This window comes from Pholcus phalangioides, unplaced genomic scaffold, assembly GCF_987345545.1.
Source record: "Pholcus phalangioides strain wild (caught in Gottingen) unplaced genomic scaffold, Ppha-v1.0 ptg000027l_1, whole genome shotgun sequence".
NCBI lineage: Eukaryota > Metazoa > Arthropoda > Arachnida > Araneae > Pholcidae > Pholcus > Pholcus phalangioides.
The window spans coordinates 11,996,635-12,021,873 of record NW_028301617.1 but is presented as its reverse complement, the minus strand read 5'-3'; the positions used below and the strand labels follow the sequence as shown (position 1 = coordinate 12,021,873).

At 37.7% G+C, this 25,239-nt stretch overlaps 1 protein-coding gene across 1 annotated transcript; it reads right to left on the bottom strand.

The window, feature by feature from the left end:
• Window positions 1–640: 640 nt before the first annotated feature.
• LOC149068444 (brachyurin-like) lies at window positions 641–24,774 on the bottom strand. Its single transcript, XM_089251774.1, has 7 exons — window positions 24,566–24,774; window positions 17,714–17,801; window positions 17,468–17,547; window positions 16,924–17,045; window positions 14,238–14,524; window positions 13,757–13,893; window positions 641–998 (listed from the first exon to the last, which is right to left on the bottom strand). Exons 1-7 carry the CDS (start codon window positions 24,647–24,649, stop codon window positions 801–803), a joined length of 996 nt encoding a protein of 331 aa, XP_089107900.1. The 5' UTR covers window positions 24,650–24,774; the 3' UTR covers window positions 641–800.
• Window positions 24,775–25,239: the final 465 nt, after the last annotated feature.

Sequence of the window (25,239 nt, the reverse complement as noted above, 5' to 3'; positions counted from 1 at the left end):
TGAGGACGATTCCGCACAGTCTATTTCCGCACTTGCGAAAACAAAGGTCCTTCTTGTCTTTCTTTTTCAATTTTTCTTCCGTACCATATATGGACTGAAATTATAAGGGGGTTGTGTCCTCATGAAATCGTGCCACTGGAATCATCTTTGACTCGTGCTTTTTCAACTAATTTCTCATAATTTTAAAACAAATATTTAATTTAAGAACATTATTAACGTTTCTAAATCTGAAACATTTACTATATTAATCCGTACATGTACCCCTGAAACTGAAAATTTCACTGATATTTTAGGGGTTTTGATTTGTTTGCAAAATTTTTATAATAGGCTGACGTTATTTTTTGGCACGTGCAAACCAGTTGGTACCCCCGTCAGTTTGCCTACGATTTTGTTTTCGGCACTGCAATACTTGCTAGGCCTTTTCCGTCCCTCCACGAAAATTACTTTTGGCACGCGTAAATCCGTTGAGGGCGCTCCGTCTCTTCATGGGAAGCCCCTTCTCTTTACTTTTTATTGTTCCTCTTATTATCACGTATAGTTCTAATGAGAGAATTATTCCAAGTTAGGATCTCGTCTTAAATTCTCATCTCGATGCCATCTTCGAAACGATGTTCACATTTATGGAGTCAATTTCGAGACATTTTATGACAAACATTTTAATCATTAGATTACTATTTAACGACAAAATTTATTTCGTAATTCTATTGCTTGCCAAATACGTGTTCCGTATACAACTATGCAGCTAGCAGATTGTCTCCGACTGTCCATAACCGCACCAAAATAATCACTATAGGTTCAATTTACGTCATATCAATAAAACAAGGTACGCAAGAAGCGTTCCAAGTTTGGAAGTAGATCCAATCCGAATACGCTGCCACATTGGTTGACACTTCAGGTACTGCTTGATGACACTTTTCAGGACCGTATGAAATAATACCTACTTGAACGTATTCCATGGTCTTAGGATGAAATAAAAGCATGGGACCTCCTGAGTGTTCCTGAAAATAAATGGTTTTTTTTTTAATTTTCTTTAAAGGCAATAGGAATCGAGCGATATTTTGGGAACTATTCCAAACTAATGTATAATATGATTCTCATTTACAATAATTAATTATGTAATTAGGATGCGTTATAAACGAAAATAAAAACGTATCGTGTAAGATCATCGGAGTAATTACTCGCACGTCTTGTAACGAGATATTTGCAGGTGGAAAAAAAGATTTCCAGTAAGTTGTCACGTTATGGACATTCACATTGAGCATTTCATTCTATTACAAAATTTTTGCTAGAGATCGAAACCGAATCATGGGGTACATCGACAGAATACATTGTAAATTGATCGGACGGCATTCTGCTCAACATTTTCCTTTGTCGTGGTTTCATAGTCAATCCATTCTAATTCTCGGTTATTTGTTTTGATAATTTTTAGTAATGTTAACATCAAAGCTTTTGCTACGAAAAGGTCTGAATTTTGCTTATTTTTTTATGCTAATTACTTTGCTGTAAGTATTGCAAGAATAGATTATTTTTTTATGGTTTGACCATTTGTATGAAAATTGTCATAGATTGGTTAAAAGTTGTGGACTCTTTTTTTTTCGAGAAGTGAGGCACAGCCAACCGGGAAATAACTTGCGTAAAAGGGATGGGCATTTTTATTTCCAACATTATTTCTTCTTGCATTCATGATTGATTTTTGAGCGTCACGACATAGGATTTGAAATAAAAATATTTTCTAGACAAAATATCTGAAGATAATGTTGAATATCTCATTGGAAAACGAAGCGTCAAAGTTTTCAGTGATGGGAGTTTGATCTCGGTATAACGTCATCAGATGACTTATAAGAGAGCAAACACGAAGTACTAAAACTGCCTCGTCAAACACTGAAAATTTGTATAACTTGGGACCTATAGTCCGTTTCAGGTTAACTTTGCAGTGAAGGGGAAGCTACAAGGGAACCGCATCACACGTTGCTATGCAACGAAAGCCTTTCAACCAACGTATCAATGCGCGGTTGCGGTAAGGTATGTGGCTGATTCTCCCGAATCTCACTGAGAAAAATCTTTTTTTTTACGTATAACGTAATGCATATTAAAAAAAATTGCACAGTAAGTTAGTTATAACTAGATAGTGCTGGTCTAAAGCTGTCTTGCCTAGTCGTGCGCAACCGATGCTCCCAGTCTAAAAGACTGGCATTCCACTGAATCGTCCAACTCGGAGCATTTTTATTACACGTCATGTGATCCGTGATTGAATTGATTATGAATTAATTTCTACCAGAAATTGCGAAATTAATTCTCTCCTTGATTTATATGTTATTTTTTTAATTAATTCTAAAATTATTTGTTGAAAAAAATTAAAAATTATTGGTTTTTCAGTAATTCTGAAGTTCCATCAATTCTGGAATTGTTTCATTTATTGACTCAGAGTTTTCATCAATTTGTTCCGGAATTATTACTTTCATTTATTCTAGAATTATCAGTAAATCATATAAAGTGTATGTGTTACCGGCAAAGTATGAAATCCAGGCATTCTATAGAATGCCTAGGCATTCTATACAATGCCTGGTCGTTTCAGGCAAAGTATGAAATACCGGTTTTATTCTATACTTTGCCTAGGCATTCTATAGAATGACTAGTCATTCTATAGAATGCCTAAACACACTCCAGGCAAAGTATGAAATATCTTCTTCTAACAAATCTCTTTAGGGGCGGTATAAAATATTACATAAAATTAAAATTTCACAGAATTTTCGTCATTTTTTCCCCGGAAACGTTTCCCTTTCGCTCTCGTGAAAAAGGATCTGTTAAGGGGCAGTATAAAATATTAAAATTTCGTCGCATTAAAATTTCGCAGAATTTTCGTCATTTTTTCCCGGAAACGTTTCCCTTTCGCTCTCGTGATAAAGGATCTGTTAAGGGGCAGTATAAAATATTAAAATTTCGTCGCATTAAAATTTCGCAGAATTTCCGTCATTTTTTCCCGGAAACGTTTCCCTTTCGCTCTCGTGAAAAAGGATTTGTTGAGGGGCGGTATAAAATAATACAATTTCGTCGCATTAAAATTTCGCAGAATTTTCGTCATTTTTTCCCGGAAACGTTTCCCTTTCGCTCTCGTGATAAAGGATCTGTTAAGGGGCAGTATAAAATATTAAAATTTCGTCGCATTAAAATTTCGCAGAATTTCCGTCATTTTTTCCCGGAAACGTTTCCTTTTCGCTCTCGTGAAAAAGGATTTGTTGAGGGGCGGTATAAAATAATACAATTTCGTCGCATTAAAATTTCGCAGAATTTTCGTCATTTTTTCCCGGAAACGTTTCCCTTTCGCTCTCGTGATAAAGGATCTGTTAAGGGGCAGTATAAAATATTAAAATTTCGTCGCATTAAAATTTCGCAGAATTTTCGTCATTTTTTCCCGGAAACGTTTCCCTTTCGCTCTCGTGATAAATGATCTGTTAAGGGGCAGTATAAAATATTAAAATTTCGTCGCATTAAAATTTCGCAGAATTTCCGTCATTTTTTCCCGGAAACGTTTCCCTTTCGCTCTCGTGATAAAGGATCTGTTCAGGGGCAGTATAAAATAATACAATTTCGTCGCATTAAAATTTCGCAGAATTTTCGTCATTTTTTCCCGGAAACGTCTCCCTTTCGCTCTCGTGAAAAAGGATTTGTTGAGGGGCGGTATAAAATATTAAAATTTCGTCGCATTAAAATTTCGCAGAATTTTCGTCATTTTTTCCCGGAAACGTTTCCCTTTCGCTCTCGTGATAAAGGATCTGTTAAGGGGCAGTATAAAATATTAAAATTTCGTCGCATTAAAATTTCGCAGAATTTCCGTCATTTTTTCTCGGAAACGTTTCCCTTTCGCTCTCGTGAAAAAGGATTTGTTGAGGGGCGGTATAAAATAATACAATTTCGTCGCATTAAAATTTCGCAGAATTTTCGTCATTTTTTCCCGGAAACGTTTCCCTTTCGCTCTCGTGATAAAGGATCTGTTAAGGGGCAGTATAAAATATTAAAATTTCGTCGCATTAAAATTTCGCAGAATTTCCGTCATTTTTTCCCGGAAACGTTTCCTTTTCGCTCTCGTGAAAAAGGATTTGTTGAGGGGCGGTATAAAATAATACAATTTCGTCGCATTAAAATTTCGCAGAATTTTCGTCATTTTTTCCCGGAAACGTTTCCCTTTCGCTCTCGTGATAAAGGATCTGTTAAGGGGCAGTATAAAATATTAAAATTTCGTCGCATTAAAATTTCGCAGAATTTTCGTCATTTTTTCCCGGAAACGTTTCCCTTTCGCTCTCGTGATAAAGGATCTGTTAAGGGGCAGTATAAAATATTAAAATTTCGTCGCATTAAAATTTCGCAGAATTTTCGTCATTTTTTCCCGGAAACGTTTCCCTTTCGCTCTCGTGATAAAGGATCTGTTAAGGGGCAGTATAAAATATTAAAATTTCGTCGCATTAAAATTTCGCAGAATTTTCGTCATTTTTTCCCGGAAACGTTTCCCTTTCGCTCTCGTGAAAAAGGATTTGTTGAGGGGCGGTATAAAATAATACAATTTCGTCGCATTAAAATTTCGCAGAATTTTCGTCATTTTTTCCCGGAAACGTTTCCCTTTCGCTCTCGTGATAAAGGATCTGTTAAGGGGCAGTATAAAATATTAAAATTTCGTCGCATTAAAATTTCGCAGAATTTCCGTCATTTTTTCCCGGAAACGTTTCCTTTTCGCTCTCGTGAAAAAGGATTTGTTGAGGGGCGGTATAAAATAATACAATTTCGTCGCATTAAAATTTCGCAGAATTTTCGTCATTTTTTCCCGGAAACGTTTCCCTTTCGCTCTCGTGATAAAGGATCTGTTAAGGGGCAGTATAAAATATTAAAATTTCGTCGCATTAAAATTTCGCAGAATTTCCGTCATTTTTTCCCGGAAACGTTTCCCTTTCGCTCTCGTGATAAATGATCTGTTAAGGGGCAGTATAAAATATTAAAATTTCGTCGCATTAAAATTTCGCAGAATTTCCGTCATTTTTTCCCGGAAACGTTTCCCTTTCGCTCTCGTGAAAAAGGATTTGTTGAGGGGCGGTATAAAATAATACAATTTCGTCGCATTAAAATTTCGCAGAATTTTCGTCATTTTTTCCCGGAAACGTTTCCCTTTCGCTCTCGTGAAAAAGGATTTGTTGAGGGGCGGTATAAAATATTACAATTTCGTCGCATTAAAATTTCGCAGAATTTCCGTCATTTTTTCCCGGAAACGTTTCCCTTTCGCTGTCGTGAAAAAGGATTTGTTGAGGGATGGTATAAAATATTGCAATTTCTTCGAATTAAAATTTCCCAGAATTTTCGTCATTTTTTCCCGGAAACGTTTCCCTTTCGCTCTCGTGATAAAGGATCTGTTGAGGTTCGTAATTTTTTCCGTAAACATGCATTGGCCAGCGACGACTTCCATTCTTATTGGTGTATAATCGCACCATTTGATCCACGATGTCGACTCCGTTTTTAATTTCGTTATTGTAGGCAACTGTTTCTAAGTCTTTTTCGCGTTTTCGTTGATAGTTACATCAGTATGAAGTGAACTCAGAACTAGAACATTTTTAATCTTTTTTCTCTGATAAGATGTCAGCGTGATATCAGTTCCAGTTTTGAATACTATCGACGAGTATAGATCCTGTGTTCCGGTTTTTCAGTTGGAGGTACCTCACGACGGTCTTTTTGAAGGGTCCCAACCGAGCTTGTCCTTTTCAAAAATTCACATAATCTCAGTGATGTAAAATCTGTTGTTTTGTTTCGACGTTCTCCTAGATAAGGTTCGATTAATCGAATTACATGTTCATAGACAAGTTGGTTTGCTGGTCTGGTGTTATCTGCCCCAGTGTAATCGAAACTGATTTTCTGTCCATTCAGAATATATTTGGAATCAACGCAGGCAAGAAGCCAGAATTTTATCCCAAATTTATCTGGCTTACTTGGGATATACTGTGTAAATGGATATCTTGCTTTTGAGGGTAGAAGTTGTTCGTCCACAGTTAGATTGGGCCCTGGTTTGTAGCAAGTCGCACTGTATTCTATGAATGAAATCCATAGTGAACATGCAAGAGAAAATTGGTCAGTTTTTAATATTTCAGACCTTTCAGATTTCAGATCGAATCGCATGAATTTCAAAATTTCTTTGAAACGATATCTTGTCATTGTTTGGGGAAAAAATAGGGGACCCCAAATCTCGACGACCACAATGAATTCAGTAGGAAGTTTTTTGCACCTCTTGCATACATAATGGATATCGTTGCATCAAGTTCGAGCAAAGAAACTGACCAAGAAGTTTCATTGAGACGACGATGGCTTCAGCTTCTCTCTGTATATGTCGAATCATTTTTGTCGCAGAAAATAAGGCGTCACGAACCCAGAACACTTTCATTTATGTTTTTTGAGCGCATAAAATGTGGGGCCTTGATTTTCTCTCAATATATGTTGCGATCCTCGACATCCTAAAGTTGAGGAAGGTTCTATGATTTTCCATATGCTCCCATCTGCTGCAGTTTCTTAGATCGTTTCTGTGGCTTCAACGAGTTATAATGAGTCACACCACGGTCATTTTCTGCACACGAGAGCTAATTAGACCGGGACCTACAATTTATTGCCGATTCCGAACGGCACGCTTGTTTCTATGCTCATCGAGAGGTTGGTGCACCAACTCCTCAATGGGGGACTTCCTGCGGTCAAGTCGCCGTGTCTGTTGTACCCCTGTGTCAGGAAAGTTTTCTGACAAAGACGAACCGGGTATCGAACTCGCGACACCTCTAAACAGTCTTTGGTACTTTATACAAATACAACGCCACAACAGGCAAAATGCCCAACGAGGTGGCTGATAAAAAGATGCCCATAAAAATATGGTTGTCATATGTTTAAACAAGTATCTTATCGACCTGGGCTGCCACGCCCGAGAAATAATTTTATATTGATTTAAATCTTCGTCATCAGAACCGCTACTTTCTTCTCTACAGTTCGACATAGGGTAGATCTATGCTCTTCTGCACTTTCATCATAACTGCTTCCAGAGTTTCTCTCATCTAATCTTTGCATCTCCTGGCGTATTTCTTCAGTAAATATACGTTTTATCGTCATTCTAAACCAATGTTTCCCAAAGTGGGCAATATCGCCTCCTGGTGGGCGATAGAAGCCACGGGTATAACATAGGATCCTATGGGTTCGCTTGAGTTGGGGGGTGATGAGGGAAAAATTTACCTGAAGGAGGGGGCGATGGAACAAAAAGTTTGGGAAACTATGTTCTAAACTAACTGTTTGAAAAGATCACATGCACTCAAATTTTCTACGTCCCAGAATAAACAATTTAACGGATAATATGGCAAGAATGCTTGACAAAAACCAAAAATGACACACCTGCTGACGACACTTGCAGATAAGAATGAGAGGAAAAGAAAGGTCACACACAAGGTCAAATGCAAAAAAGACTTTCAGAAGGATTATAACCTACTTAGAAATCAATTGTGACGACGATAGTAGTATTTACCGCATAATGTGCTAGAATATAAGGAAGGGTCACTATGACCCCCTTCGGTCTTTCTATGCATATCCGCTCGTAGCTTCGTTGTTAAAAAAGATAACGAAAGGAACCTTTGGTATACAATAAGAACATGCTAATTCAGGAAAAGTCCAGAAATTCCAGGTGGTTCGGTTTATTCTTAGCAGAGATATGTAAGCTTAAACAGCGTGCAGGGTCAAAAAGACACCCGTTCCGTCTTTCTATTGTTAATATTTCATCATTGATAAATGGAACTCACAAATGCGGATTATGCGATATCATTTTGTCTTGAAGTAACCGAGATTTTTATCTACGGATTTATGAACAAAAAATATAATGTATAAAGTGCCCGTTAACTCATCTATTCGAGGGAAAGTGACCGTGGTATGTCTGTCACGGAAAACAAATTGGTATACGTAGGTTTACCATATTTTATCGGTGGAAATACGGGAGATAGAAATCCTAAGTAAAGAATCGCTTATTGTTAGGCCGACCATATTTGCTCGAAAAAAATACGTGAAATTGGGATTCGAAATACAGGAAAATGCGAGACAATGTCAATTATCGCTAAATGATGCCAAAAGTAAGCGAAGTCGTTAACTCGTGCTAAAATCACAGAAAATTCGCCAATCGCGAGAAATAAAGCGCCACTTCAAATTGCAGTGAATTAAAAAAAAACATGACAAATGTGTGAGATGAATATTCTTGTTTTTAGTCTCTTATTGAGGCTTTTTGAATCACGTGATATTTCCCTTTTTCTGGAGGGACATCGCAACTCATGAAAGACATAAATCAAAATTAAAGAAACGTAGAAATGAATTGTTTTTTTTTTCTTTTTGATGGGTGCTAGATATTTCGAAAATTTTCTTGAAGCTCAAGTTATCGATTTGCCTGCTTTTGCTTCAAAAAATGGTTGATTAAAGCTGCGGAATTTCTTCAGTGTAATTTATGGGCCCATAATTAATTTCAAAACATCCTAAACTATATAGATTGATGATATTGGATATTATAAAACAATACGGAGATATTAGTTCTCATTTTTGTTCTTGAGAAGATATAAATCAATGTTATTGCATGAATATCCAACTCAAAAGTAGGTCCGGCTAATTATTTTATATTTAATTTTCTGTGCTTCATATTTCTAAGCGAACTCAATTTTTCGAAAATCGAGAATTCAGTTCAATTTCTAAAATTATTGATGAGGCGGAAATCCCTACTGAATTTCCACATTTCTACGGTAAATTCAGCAATTTTAACATTGATTTCCATGGGAAAAACATGCTGTGCTTGTCCCTCAAAGTGATACTGATGATCATAAGCGTACGCAGAATTTTCTCGAGGGGGATTTGAGATTTTTTTACCTTCTGAGGGGGTTTTACCTTTTTCCCTGTAAAATAACACTATAATCTCGGCTCGGGGGGGGGGGGGTGGTTAGAACCCCAAACCCCCGTCGCCGTTTGAGTACGCCAATGCTGATGATGATTATGATGTCTATTCCAAAAGCCTCATTATCGTGATGTAATTTCTAAGCTGGAAAGATAATTTTAATCGCTGATTTGAAGAATAAAAAGTCAAGTTGACTTCGTTGAAAATATTTGAAAACTCAGGACATTTCTGCAAAAAAGTCGGGACAGCAAAAAAACAGAAAAAAACCGGGACTGTCCCGAGAAATACGGGATGTATGGTCACCCTGAAATAAATTTTATGTTATTGATATTTTTTTAAAAATGTCTTGTTTTTGTTATGTAAAAAAGAAACACGTCACAAATATGCAACATGAACGTTTATGTTTACAATTATAATTAATCGTACCGTGATTTGTAAGAAATTAAAATTCGGCGTAATTTATGGCGATGATTGGCGATGTTCCGTATTTTACCAGTATTTGAAATCCTGAGTTCCGGTATTTTCCTCGAAGAAATTTGGTTATCCTAAATGTGCAATAAAACTTGGTGACACGGTTTTTACAATCTACCAAAATTACGAGAATTCTTTGGATAGCAATGAAATCATTTACTTCAGCTTTGGGAGCTTACGTCAGTGGTGAAATAATTGACGTTATGCGTCTCATCAGGCCCCAAGCCAGACATTTCATTCCAAGGGGGGTCACTTTCATTTCGTGGGGAGGGACCAAAGTGATACAAAACTGGTTCCAAAATTTTTTACGTCGCGGGGCACTTTTCAGAATTGTTATCATTGAGCACTAATTTGGACAACATTTACAGGTTGGTACCATGTATAAAATGCAGTAATTGTGATAAATCTGGTGATTATGCATAATCGCCGGTTATTATGCACAATAATTTCATCCGTTTGATCGGTGATTATGCATAGTAATCGATATAAATCCGGCGATTATGCGTAATTACACGCATATGCGGTTTTGTTGCATTTATGCGGTTTTGTTTACAGTAACATATAAAAGGTATTCCACGAAAAACGTCCGAAAGCGATAAAATGTTGTTGTCCGTATCCGATTTGAAATTCCAAAAAGAAATTACCCGCTTAAATTCAGTTGTGATTTATTTTGAAGAATGAATTTTAATTTGACGATAATGTGACATTTTATATCGTCCATCCACAGATCCCTTGTCAAGAAAGCCAAAGGAAAAGTTTACAGAAAAAAAATTCAGAAAAATTATATGAAATTGTAATCATATAAATTGAATATTTTATACCGCCCCTATAAACAGATCCCTTCTCCAGAGAGCCAGACGTTAAGGTTTCCCGGAAAAATCGAAGAAAACTGTGTGAAAATTTAATTTGACGACACCGCCCCTCAAGGGATTCCTTCTCAAGAGAGCGAAAGGGAAATGTTTCCGGGAAAAAGTGACGAAAATTCTGTGAAATTTTAATTCGAAGAAATTGTAATATTTTATACCATCCCTCAACAGATCCTTTTTCAATAGAGCGAAAGGGAAACGTTTCCGGGAAAAAATGACGAAAGTTCTGTGAAATTTTAATATTTTATACCGCCCCTCAACAGATCCTTTTTCACGAGAGCGAAAGGGAAACGTTTCCGGGAAAAAATGACGAAAATTCTGGGAAATTTTAATTCGAAGAAATTGCAATATTTTATACCATCCCTCAACAGATCCTTTTTCAATAGAGCGAAAGGGAAACGTTTCCGGGAAAAAATGACGAAAATTCTGTGAAATTTTAATGCGAGGAAATTGTAATATTTTATACCGCCCCTCAACAGATCCTTTTTCACGAGAGCGAAAGGGAAACGTTTCCGGGAAAAAATGACGAAAATTCTGTGAAATTTTAATTCGAAGAAATTGTAATATTTCATACCGTCCCTCAACAGATCCTTTTTGAATAGAGCGAAAGGGAAACGTTTCCGTGAAAAAATGACGAAAATTCTGCGAAATTGTAATATTTTATACCGCCCCTCAACAGATCCTTTTTCACGAGAGCGAAAGGGAAACGTTTCCGGGAAAAAATGACGAAAATTCTGGGAAATTTTAATTCGAAGAAATTGCAATATTTTATACCATCCCTCAACAGATCCTTTTTCAATAGAGCGAAAGGGAAACGTTTCCGGGAAAAAATGACGAAAATTCTGTGAAATTTTAATGCGAGGAAATTGTAATATTTTATACCGCCCCTCAACAGATCCTTTTTCACGAGAGCGAAAGGGAAACGTTTCCGGGAAAAAATGACGAAAATTCTGTGAAATTTTAATTCGAAGAAATTGTAATATTTCATACCGTCCCTCAACAGATCCTTTTTGAATAGAGCGAAAGGGAAACGTTTCCGTGAAAAAATGACGAAAATTCTGCGAAATTGTAATATTTTATACCGCCCCTCAACAGATCCTTTTTCACGAGAGCGAAAGGGAAACGTTTCCGGGAAAAAATGACGAAAATTCTGTGAAATTTTAATTCGAAGAAATTTTAATATTTTATACTGCCCCTCAACAGATCCTTTTTCACGAGAGCGAAAGGGAAACGTTTCCGGGAAAAAATGACGAAAATTCTGTGAAATTTTAATTCGAAGAAATTGTAATATTTCATACCATCCCTCAACAGATCCTTTTTCAATAGAGCGAAAGGGAAACGTTTCCGTGAAAAAATGACGAAAATTCTGCGAAATTGTAATGTTTTATACCGCCCCTCAACAGATCCTTTTTCACGAGAGCGAAAGGGAAACGTTTCCGGGAAAAAAGGTTCGAAAATTCATAAAATTTTAATGCGACGAAATTGTAATATTTTATACCGCCCCTCAACAGATCCTTTTTCACGAGAGCGAAAGGGAAACGTTTCCGGGAAAAAATGACGAAAATTCTGTGAAATTTTAATTCGAAGAAATTTTAATATTTTATACTGCCCCTCAACAGATCCTTTTTCACGAGAGCGAAAGGGAAACGTTTCCGGGAAAAAATGACGAAAATTCTGTGAAATTTTAATTCGAAGAAATTGTAATATTTCATACCATCCCTCAACAGATCCTTTTTCAATAGAGCGAAAGGGAAACGTTTCCGTGAAAAAATGACGAAAATTCTGCGAAATTGTAATGTTTTATACCGCCCCTCAACAGATCCTTTTTCACGAGAGCGAAAGGGAAACGTTTCCGGGAAAAAAGGTTCGAAAATTCATAAAATTTTAATGCGACGAAATTGTAATATTTTATACCGCCCCTCAACAGATCCTTTTTCACGAGAGTGAAAGGGAAACGTTTCCGGGGAAAAAATGACGAAAATTCTGTGAAATTTTAATTTTATGTAATATTTTATACCGCCCCTAAAGAGATTTGTTAGAAGAAGATATTTCATACTTTGCCTGGAGTGTGTTTAGGCATTCTATAGAATGACTAGTCATTCTATAGAATGCCTAGGCAAAGTATAGAATAAAACCGGTATTTCATACTTTGCCTGAAACGACCAGGCATTGTATAGAATGCCTAGGCATTCTATAGAATGCCTGGATTTCATACTTTGCCGGTAACATATGTATCAAATATCCCACAACAATTTTTCAGGTACGTCAATAAATGATTTAGGGGGGGACAGTTGTCCCATTCTGAATAGATGGATAAGAGAGCAATTTAGGATGTGTACTGTTTTTCCCCCCAACTATTTTTGTTTTATATTAATGATTCCCCAGCTTTCCATGCTGGAGTATTGACACTTTTTTCCGACAATGCTGTTGTCCTCTGTAGACACAAAAACGCTAGCCATGCTGCCGACCATCTCCAACTGACGAAATCTTGAATTGGTGTGAGCAGTCCGACAAGGTGCTCAATAATGGGAAATGCCAGTTCACCTAACTCAGCAAATAAAAAAATAAAAAATCCCGTATACATAATTGGTAACCACTCTAAATTCGACCAGTGGAAAAAATTAAATATCTTTGATACTTCCTGAATAATATTCATGTCTTTCACACCCCCCCCCCCCCCAACATCAGATACGTGCGCAACAAAGCCAAAAGCATACCAGGGACAGTGAATGAAATTACTTTTCCGCTAGCAAAAGTACAAAAAATGAAATTTTACTGTACAAATCAATAATCAGACCCACACTAGTCTATGTCTCTCCAGTCTGGTCATATGCTTGCAAGTCTAACAATAAATCATTACAGTCAGATCGGAATAAAATTTTCAGAAAACTTACGAGCCGCTTGGTACATTAGGAACCAAAATATGCGAATCAGAATACGTACATATTACAGACATTGTGAATTACAGTGAGAGGACCAACACCGAGAACGTCGGTACGAACGGTGTACAGAAGACCAAAACAAAAATTCCACCCATCCTTGAGTAACCTATGTTCAGCTAATCGTACCAACAATAATGATGTTTCTCCGATAAGAGAGTCTTTTTCACAAGTGTAGAACTCTTATCCAAATCTCGTAAACATTTATTTTGGCGCATATTTTTGTCCACCTTGAACATTTTTGTATTTTTATCATGAATATTATAATTTATCTGGTGCAATTTCCGGAAATTTTCCCACGTGTTAATAATCTGGTTGTTTTTTTTTTTTTGCATTCTTGTAAACTTGCTAAGGCAATCTAACAACACATCTTACAAGGTTTTACTATGGCACAGTCTAGCCCAATTTTATTTTTTTAAATCTATTCCCAGCCATCTTTTTTTGACAAGTTATTTGTATAAAATGATTTTTGTTTGTATTGCTCTGAACGTTTTGCGACGTCTATGATATTAGCAGTAAGCAGATTTTTACATTTGTTGCTGTAGTCTACTCACATGGCAAGTATCATATTTCGGGAATCCTCCGGCGCAAATTTTTTGCGTTCTGTTCATGAACCCTTTCAATCCATCGCAACGTTCGGGTGGAATCACTGGAAGGTGAACGTATCGCAAAAAGTCTCTCGGGGCTGTATCTGAAAAACAAATGTTGAAAAAATGAATGTCGCACGTCCTGTAAAAAAAAAATTAAAGAAAGCTACACAGGAGATAGGGAGTGCGTTCAATCATCAATTAAGAAAAGAAATTAATCACAAACTTGATCAATTTCAGCCAGAATTTATTCATTTGAATTTGGATGAAAATCTTACGGTCGTATTCACCAACACACTTTAACCTGCGATTGCAGTTAAAACTCTGCAGTTCACTCTGTCGGTGAATACGGCCATTAATCTCATTAATCTATGAATCTTATTAATGCATATTTGGATACATTATGAAAAGCATCTGAAATTACGGTCGTTCAAAAAAAAAGTTTTACCATCATTGAATCGGCGACCATAACTAACTGCAGTAAGCCATGTTCCGCGCTCCGGCATAAAGTTTTTAGTACTTATCTTGACCGTTGTGATGAGGATTCCTTTGGACCGATAGTATTCAAAGTCGACGGGTGTGTAAAGCTCGATCAGTGCGAGGTCGTGATCACCTAATGTGTCGTTATAATCCGAATGAACAACGTAATTACCGGGATCAATTGTTAGCCACTCGATTTTGTCAGGTACATTTACTCCGCCGATGATCAAATTGAGATAGTGTTCTCCTGTAAAACTGACATTTTGTTTGAATGAAATCGTACAATCAGATCATATATACTGAGATAATACAGCATTAATTTCAAGAATTCAACATACTGATAGGTACGCCCCGTCTGACGTTTGCAGCTTCATTGAGACCATCCGGACAAGCATCTCGAATATAGCGTCATTGTGTAATTTCATCTGGTTGTATTGCAATTTCTTTGAATGGTTAGTAATTTGGAAGATTAGTTGTGTATTGAACATTTTCATCATACACACCTTTCAATTCTATTTCTTTGTTTCTTTTTGAATTGTTGTACATTTTCATTGAGCTATTGTTCGGACGTTATGGGATAGATCATGATGGCATTCAGTGTGCCATCATGCTACATGGGTCAAAATTTTCGTCCCGATGATCGAATCTGAAGCTGCAGAAATCAGACGCTGCGGACATGCCGCACATAAAGGCATGCAATATTCATCGTAAGCTGCGATTTTTACATGAACGCGCTCACAAACTGGCCATATGCCCTAAAGGTGTGCCATGTTTAACGGTCTACTGAGCTTTAAAAATGCTTCGATGCTCGAAAGAAAAAATACCAGTACTTTATATCATGAGGCTGATTTTTATACTCTGTTTAACCCTTTAAGCGGTTTTTAAAATTTTCCTGCTCTGCATTGGAAATATCAAGAACCTGAGATATTTCGGGATGACCGAAATAAAGCAGACCAGGTTTGACGAGGTATATCGGGTTTGCCGCTGTAAGGGTTAAGAAAATTAATGAGCAGCAAAAAAAACGTATTTTTCGCACCGAGCTGCAGAATGTGTAAGCTCAGCCCTACCTCAAGACGATTCACATTACGACAGTCAAATTCACGATTCGTTCTCAAAAATATAACAAAATATTCCATCTTAAGGCAACAGGCGAATCATCATTGCAAGAAAAAATAATGTTCCTTAAAGACGGGATAGACAGTTTTCGTGTTTTCAAAGTAAGGCTTGTAAAAACGTGGTGGCGATCCCTTTGGTTATGCGATTTAAGCGTTTTATTACAAATTCTAGCGTATCTCAACCCTTCGATGCAGCAATATGTCTGAAAAATCCGACGGACCACTCATTTACAACAACACTGTCGAGACCGTATGACCCGTATTTTACGGGACATTTTCGTATTCTCACATATTATTGACCGCTTTGTCTTCCTTTTCCAGTTTTTCAGCGAAGCTTATTGGAATTTGTAATCTTTACTACTACCACCGTGAATGAAGATAATTTTCACAATTTATAAATTTGTTATGGTAACTATGGTTATAACGGTCAGGACCGACCGCCCCCGTAAATGTAGGTGGCGCCCGAAATCAGCGCTCGAAAAGAGTGAGTTCGAGAGTGCATAAAGGGAAGAAGCGATCATGGCGTCCAGGTCGTGTTGTTGGCGCTGTTTCTTCCATGTTGTAATTAGTAGTGTGTGTAAATAAATTGTTTTTCTCCAAACAGCGTGTGACTACACATTGGCACCAAACGGAAAAATGTGACCTTTTTTTTTATTATTCAACCTCAATATACCTGCAATCGCCACGTGAAAGTTCCTTCACTGATGTTCGTTTTCACCCTGAAAATAATCCATCGCGTCCAACGCAAAAAGTCAAAAACGTTCAACCTGAACGGGTTCATCGATGCCTTTTATCACCGTTCAATGTGAATGTCCGGTGTGAGTTCAGCGTCTGAGCATCGTGGAAGCGGTTGCGAAAATCGCGGAAGTGTTTCGTAAACCACAGAAGCGTTTCGTGAAGTGCGAATGTGTTTCGACAATCGAGGAAAGTGTGAAAATGATTCGTAAATTGCGAAAGTGTTTACCTCGTTAAGTGTTTAGTATTAGTAAACGCTAAAGTGTTTTCTCAATTGCAAAGTGTTTCGTTTTATTCAATCACGATTTTTTTCGTTTCGATTGTGAAAATCGAAAGAAAGCCTACTTCACTAAAAAAGATGGCGTTTTGAAGAGAGGGGTTTAGTGATTTCTAATTGTGCCACTTGAAGGGTTAACGAGTTTGTGTTTTGAATTTAGTTGTTTTTCCATGTGAAGCAGCTATTTTCGCAAAATGGTCAGCGGGCCATGACAAAATGCTCCGAGGACCACATTCGACCCGCATGCCGTGGGTTGAAGACCCCCTGCCATAAGTTATTACTGGTATCGGTGATAACAATCGAAAAGAATATTTCACATATTCAATTAAAATTGATTTATCAAGATTGTCTTCGAACCACGTGTGCCGTCGTCGTGGACCAGAGGTGGACCATAATTTGAGAAACGCTAATTTATTCGATTCGATCCTGCGTGGAGGTTCAGAATATGTATTCGATCCTGCGTTTGAACTTCCGACAGCTCACATGTCTGAAGTTCAAACGCTTTTCTATTGAATTTATATACTTACTTCATTAAACAATGAGCAGCCGTCAACACGTGTTTGTCTGTGATTAACGCCCCAGTACATTCTCTATATTCAGCGTAGTTTTTCGGTGCTGTCTCCGGTACTTGATCCATTCGAAAGTAGACCTTGTGAGAAATGAAATTTGAACATTGAAAAATGTTATCGCCGTTACATAGTTCAAAATAATGTTCGTCAACCAACTCGACAGTTCATAGATATCAACGATGGAATACGTCACGTTTTCTATTCGCCATGTCATACATGACCCAACCTACCACAATTGCAGTGGCGTCGGAGCCGGGGGTGCTGTGGGTGCTCGAGCACCCACGGTAATTTGTGGCACGGGTCTGAGCACCCCCAGAATTGATTGAGAAATCGTAATTTCCAATATAACGCTCAAGACGAGCACCCACAGGTTCGAAACATTTCCGACACCCGTGTATATTGATCTCTCCTTGACAAAATTATCACTTCAATATAATAACTGACAGAAATTTTGATTCGCGAATTATTGTTAAACAAAACTAGGAATGAACAACACACTTACAGCATAAGGGAACATCCCTCGAGCAGCGGCAGCGGGTTGTCCACCGACGGTGTGATCAAGGGGACAAGGGCAAAACGGCCCTGCAATAGCAACGAAATGAATTCATGTACTGCTTCAACAAAGAAACATTTATCTGAGATTGAAACGAAAACTTTAATATTTCAGCTCGAATTTCACTTAACACAAAAAATTTGATTAAAATCAAGCTTTTAAAAGTGTTAGTTACATAAGACAACATGCTCTTACGTAGTTCCGGTGCGACGGGTTCGTTTCTCGACATGCGTGGTTTTCCAATGGACGAGCCCAGCGTAGGTACGTTCGGAGTCTCTTGAATCTAAGAAAATTAACGTATATTTACCATCCATCAACATAACACTTCACTAGAATAGACCGCGAGCAAACATACTTTACTCACAAAGACGACGCCATTTTCAATTTCTCACATGAGGGATTGATTACTAGATACGCAGCGGAGATGAATTTTGTGGGGATTAATTGATATACCTCTGCGGGGAATCCAACCACCGTCCCCTTGTCTTCCGCGGGCGAGTGCAGTAACCAATACAATACAGATGACTGATATTTTCTTCCTTTAAGGAAAATACACATACATCAGTGCAATCGATGTACCGTCTTTGTTTAGACGCCGATGCATCCGACCTGTTACAGTCGTCCCCTTGGACCATTCCATCGCCCACTTTGAGAAACACTGGCTTAGATACTAGGTGGGAAAACGTCGATTGTACATCCTTTAGATGTGAGCATCGACAAGACTCAGACTGTTTAAGGAATTTGTGGATCGAATGGAGAGTTCCGACGATAAAGAAACTACAAAAAAAGTGATGCCTTGAAGAAACCTGACATTGGCCTAGTGTGCTAATGGGTACATGCGGCGTGGAATTCTGTTTCCGCCGATCCTTCAAAAAGTGTTGCATCAGCAATGCGATGGACGGAACTGAAGATGATATCTTTTAAAGTGACAATGGCAGCCCAGATGTGGATGAAACGAAGATGCCGCGCCCCCTATGATAATCTGATGGATTACGACGAGCTTGGAAACTTAAACGGATTAAAAAGTTTGAATCATTTTCTATTGTAAAATTTCGTATAAGCTGTTGATTTTGCATAACAATATGAGAATTTTGTTTCTTCTCTGAAATGCACGGATTTTTGGGGGTCGGCTTATACGGTTTTCAATTTATTGCGGTTTTGGTGGTCCTCAAGTGGGGGGGGGGGGAGGGAGTCGGCTTACACACGAGTATATACGGTATGTTATTTTTAAAACAATTTTTCATCTTTTTTTTTTTAATATAAAGTAGCAGAAAGAATTATTTAATATCAAGTCATGTATGTACCTCCACACTTTCCATCTCTTTAATGCCATCGGTATCGCATACTGTTACTGTTATCCATCATTCGTTAAGCATTTTGTTACTGTTATCGATCATCTGTATTTATTACATGATTTGCTCACAGTTTGCGTCTTTTGCAAATGAGTAAATATTGCAATTTGAGCTCATATTCGTACCGTTCACTGTACGAAAAAGATTTAGTATCTTAAGGGGCAATGTAACAGAAACTCTTTTTAAATAATGTTTTATTCCTTGCTAACTTCTTCGTTCAATCACCACTCTTACGTTTCTTTGCTCAGTGATTTGCTCATTCTTTAATTCCTGTGCTCACTTTCTCACTAGCTTACGTGCTCACTTTCTCACTAGCTTACGTGCTCACTTTCTCACTAGCTTACGTGCTTACTTACTCACTTATTTGGTCAATCACCAATTCTATGATCACTTACTCAATGAATTGCTCATTCACTCACTTCCGTGCTCTTTAATTTCTCATTCACTCATGTTCCCTTACTCACTTAGTTGCTCATTCACTATTTCTGTTCTTTTTCTTGCTCACTGATTTGCTATACAATCATTCCTATGCTCATTCACTCAGTAACTTACTCACTGACTACTTCTGCGCTCATTTGATCAATCGCCACTCTCATGCTCACTTGCTCACTGATTTTCGTATTCACTCACTTCAGTGCTCACTGATAGAAAAGTTCACACAACAATAAATGGGAAACAAGTGTAAATGACAAAAAAAAAACTTCAACTTTTTAGTCAATTGTTTAAGCCACTAGCATTCAAACATCAAAACCAAAATATTCAGAAACACACTCATTTCGCAAATCTGTATATTGCTACCGCAGGGAGTCCCCCATCGAGGGGTTAGCGCACCAACCTCTCGATGAGTATAAAAGCAAGCATGCCGTTCGGAATCGGCAATAAATGGTAGGTCCCGGTCCAATAGCCCTCGTGTGCAGAAAAGAACCGTGTTGCGACAAAAATGGTCAAATGATCATTTGTAATAATAAACAGGAATTCAAAACACAGCACTCCTCAATCTTTTCAAAGCTGCATCTGGCAACAGTATTCCCACCGCTTTCTTCAACGACATTTCCAAAAACTTCAAAACAACAACAGTTTACTCCCATTCTTTAGGTATACCCGGTGATTTTTGACTACATTTTTGATTTTTTAATTTACTTTTTGACATTTTTTGTAATCTCTGTAAAATATTCCTTGTAATTTCTGTGTTCTTGTAAATTTCTATATATTTTTCTCATGTTTCATTTTGCTTATATATCTGAAGCTCTGTGTGTAATCTAAAGCTCCAATTGACACGTTTAAAAAGAAATACGATAAGCATGTTGGGGTAAATCGAGAATAAGACAACCATAAGTATTCTTTATGGGCATTGTATAGTATTTTATCATGTGTATATATTGTTTATAATTTTAGTTTTTAATTGGGTTGCTGTATTTTTGAAATATATGACATCCATATTTTTATGGGCATCTTTTTCTCAGCTACCTCGTTGGGCATTTTGCCTGTTGTGGCGTTGTATTTGTATTGTATATACTTTATATATACATTTTTTCCTTGTATCGTATTTCTTCAACATATTTTTTTTTCATTGTAATTTTTCCGTCCAACAAGTTTTTGAGAAGGCTAGCTTCGGAGAACAATGGTTGACATTTTTAATGCAGTCAGGCATAGCCACCCTTCAGAAACGCCAACTGTATACGAACGACGAACGCGCCGTTATATACGGAGAACGCAAAGGTTTCAATTATAACAAAAAACGTTTATTAATGAGATGAAGCAAAGGTACGACTGACTCGAGCCGATACAAAAGAACATCTGCCTCAAAAGGTGGGAAAAATAACATAGATAATAATTGTGTAAGCGGTGCCATCTAGTGGCGATACAGAGAAAAAGAATATGAAATACTACAGCTACACACAAACACCAACTTTTTCAAACCATGCATGGGGTTGCCCCTGATTATGACCCACTGTACAGGTTCTATTTCACTCCATTTTGTATTTCCTTTTTTCTTCAAATAGTTAGTTTACATTTAGTTTACATTTTTGAACGAACAAGTGAGCAGAACTAGCGCGTTTGTCACTCGAAAAGCTATTTTCGCTATTTCTTCAATCTATATCTTTATATCTCTTGATTATACACTGCTGGCCACCCAAACTGCAACACCAAAAAAGACAAGAGATATCGCAACAATATTTATTTTGTAGATAACATGTTGACCAAGCATCAAATGATTAAATTTATAGACTTCTGTGAAGTGTGGTTCCTGCCAAAATCAAATACAAATACAACGCCACAACAGGCAAAATGCCCAACGAGGTGGCTGATAAAAAGATGCCCATAAAAATATGGATGTCATATGTTTCAAAAATACAGCAACCCAATTAAAAATGCAATTAACACAAATAACAAACAATATATACACATGATAAAATATTATACAATGCCCATAAAGAATACTTATGGTTGTCTTATTCTAAGAATGGATAGCTTCTCGATTTACCCCAACATGTTTATCGTATTTCTTTTTAAACGTGTCAATTGTGTTACAATTTACTACCTCCGGGGGTAAGCTATTCCATTTATTAACAACCCTATTGGAGAAAAATTCCCTGCGACACCATAACCTTGCATTGTCCCTCACCAATCGATATTGGTGTCCCCTTGTAAAAGCAGTCGATTGGCGGTGTACTAAAAGTTCATGGTCCATCCTATCCATCCCATTGAAAATTTTGAACACTTCGATCATATCTCCTCGACACCTGCGTTCATCCAATGTAAACATATTCAAAAAATGATGTCTTTCTTCATAACTCAAGCCCTGTGTGCCAATAAGGACACGCGTAGCTCTTCTCTGCACCCCTTCAACCAAGTCTATGTTCCTCTGTAGGTATGGTCTCCAAAACTTTACAGCATACTCCAGTCCAGGACGAACTAAGCCTCGAAAAAGCGGAAGAATGACTTTAGGAGAACGCGAAGAGACCTTTTTGAAAATGAGACCAAGCATTCTATTCGATTTTTTGACAACCGCTGAACAATGTTCAGAAAACTTAAGTCGCTCGTCAATGAGAATTCCCAAATCGGTGACTCTAGTTGCATAAAGTGGTAAAAAATCAGTAGCCAGAGTAGCCGCCATTGTTGGAGATCACCGCTGCCACACGCCTCGGCATTGATTCAAAGAGACTTTGGATGTGTTCTTGGGGTACAGCAGACCAAGCAGCTTCCACGCGTTGCCAAAGTTGATCTGGTGTGGAAGCTGGGGATGTAATCTGGGTCAATCGTTGAGCAACCATGGACCACATGTTTTCTATTGGCGAAAGATCCGGAGAGCGAGCTGGCCAGGGAAGCAATTCAATCTGGCGATTGACGAAGAACCTTTGGACAATGCGTGCCACGCGCATTATCCTGTTGAAATATGGCTGTGGGCAAGCCCTGAAGGTAAGGAAGGACAACTGGCTCCAACACCTCGGAGATGTAGCGCTGGCTTTTTAAAGTACCGGCAATGCGTACTAGAGGAGTGCGAGAGTGATATCCAATACCACCCCATACCATAATACCCGGTGCAGGACCAGTGTGGCGGTGCATAACGCAGCTGTTCAGCATCCTCTCTCCACGGTGTCTCCAGACTCGAATCCGACCACCGTGGTGTTGCAGACAGAAGCGTGACTCGTCAGTAAAGACAATTTCATTCCATTGTGCCGTCCACATTTTTCTTTCATCGCACCATTGGCGGCGGAGACGTCTGTGGTTCTGCGTCAAGGGTAGACGAAGCAATGGACGTCTTGCGGACAGACCACTCTGCTGTAAACGGCGTCGAATGGTACGCGCAGACACTGGATGATGCGGTACAGACTGAATGTGCTGTGCTATGGTTCGTGATGTGGCTGAGCGATCCGTCACTGCCATACGCACAATACGCCTGTCATCACGTGAAGTGGTGCACTGAGGTGGATGCGATCGAATACGTCGGTCCGTCGTACCCTCCTTCATCCAACGATCACATATCCGCATTACAGTTGTTTGGTTTCGTCCAACACGATTACCGATTTCCCTGAAAGATAATCCACAATCTCGGTAGGCCACTATCCTTCCTCTGTCGAACTCGGATACTTGATCAAAAGATGATCGCTGTTTTCTACGAGGCATAATTGGTCGTTTTTTTGAAAAAACCACAAGAAAAACACAATTGCCGTACTTCAAACTGTCGAAATCTCCAAGCCTTAAATAGCGCTTTGAAGTGGCGCCACAGGCGCGCGTGATGTGCGTCTGCGCTGAAATTCTAATCATTTGCATATCTCACCTCCGCTAATGCATGTTGTAAATTTCATATTATTTGCATGCTTCCTTCAGGGTGTTGCATTTACGGTGGCCAGCAGTGTATATAAGGTAATGCAATAAGAGATACTAACCCCCGGCCCGGCAAACATAGTTCGCCATACGGGGTTCCCCGAAGGGAGCATTTATTTTCTCCACAAAAAAAAAAAAATCAACTTTACATCTTGGCCCAGGGAGCAACCATTAACAACTCGCGAGCAGCAATTTAGTGTCCCTGGGGTTTATAATAATTGCTTCACTTAAGTATTATATTTTACATTGTAATTATCACACTGTAGATACACATTCACATATCACACAATGAGTCCGACAATCATTTGATCTTTCAACATAAAAAAAAAGAGAAAAAGAAAGAAAGAAAAAAAAACCAAAAAAACACCTATACACACATCAGGTCAGCTGAAATACACGAAGCAAATCAGTCCGTCAATCAGCTAATTTTGCACAAGATCGAAGAACACTGTACTACAAGTTATATTTCAGTCGATTTTATGCATTGTAACCATGTATTAGATATTAACATATATTTTATGTGCACTGCTCCACACATGCTATCACGAACAAAAGTTTACATATTTTCGTAAAAAATCAGTATATGACATAAATTTAAAAAAAATTGTAGTACGTATTATTAAAATTTACAGTATAACTCAGCAACAAAAAAGATCAAAGTGAGAACTTTACATTGAAAAAATGGTATACGCTAATCCAGTCTAAATCAGAAAATCCTTTTCGTATTCATCAAATGCACTTATGTACAATGTTGTATTAACACCTTACAATTATTCAACTTTTCAATAATATCTATATATTTAAAACAAATATATCATATATATTATGTATTCATTTAAACCTTGTCATAAAATAGGACATTATTGGTGATGTATATAATATTCCACGCTTTTTTGCATGATGGATTTTAAGAAATTAGCTATTTTCTTATTTTTCACCAATGTTAAGATTTTTATGTTGTGATCGCTAAAATTGCATTCTTTTCTGTCTTTGTCCCATGCTTCACATCTATATACTATATGTTGAGCGTCGCTAGCCTCCTTCTTGCAGAAGACACATAATGAGTCTCGTCTGTGGAACCTTGAAGGCAATCGTTAAAGCGGGATTCGACTGTAATGCAATAAATATACAGTCGAATCCCGCTTTAACGAATGCCGTTATAGCGAAAATCTCGTTTCAACGAACATTTTTCTAATCCCCCAGATAAGTTTACGTATAGACATTTATAAACAACCTGGAATTCCTTCATAACGAAATTACGTTATAATGAAGAGATTTCTACGGTCTCTTGGATTTCTGTATAACGGGATTCGACTGTATAAATAAAACAACAAATAACGACAATTAATAATAAATGAAAACTTACATTTATGGCTGGCGATATGGAAATAAAGCACATGAAAACTTGGAATAAAGCTCCGAGCTCGAAATTTGCTGACGTTTGCACCATTTCTGACGCAAAATATAGGAAAATGCTGCGTCTTGAAGAGTAAGGACTCTACAGGAAGAGACACTAATTTCTTGGAAGAGCAAACGTGGTTAGGCGCTGACTGAAGAATCAATGATCAGTAACGCAATGTATACATACTAACGACAGTAACAATCATTGCCGTCATTTTCAACAGGTGCCTGAACGATTTCTTCACTCTGTAATTTTCTCTAAAAAACAGAAATATTTCTTAAATCATTCGAGAGAAAAAAAGCGCCATTGACAGAAGGAAATCTTAATCACCTATTCATTGCATTGTGCAGACACAAATATTTCCATCAAATGTCATAAGGTGAATGAAGTGGGGGGGAGGGGACAGAACAAAAGAAAGCAATTGCAAAGAGAGTAACAACATATACACTAGTGTAGGTGTGAAAATACGCAATTGCAATTTTAGTGACCCGCGCCGAATAGTGCCATGTAGTGAATATTTGCCACGACAATTCCTTATAGATACATTAAGATGAAAACGTAATTACTAGAGATCGGATTATATGTACTAAAAAGAGAGGCAAAATATTCTCTAAAGATATACAAATATGTTTATAGTT

Bases quoted from the DNA above. Each gene is read 5' to 3' on its own strand.
- LOC149068444 (XM_089251774.1), bottom strand. From the start codon at position 24,649: ATGGTGCAAACGTCAGCAAATTTCGAGCTCGGAGCTTTATTCCAAGTT. The intron at 17,046-17,467 runs GTAAGTGTGTTG...ATTTCTCACAAG, and splicing joins GAGGGATGTTCCCTTATGCT to GTCTACTTTCGAATGGATCA. The intron at 999-13,756 runs GTGAGTAGACTA...ATTTATTTTCAG, and splicing joins CGAAATATGATACTTGCCAT to GAACACTCAGGAGGTCCCAT.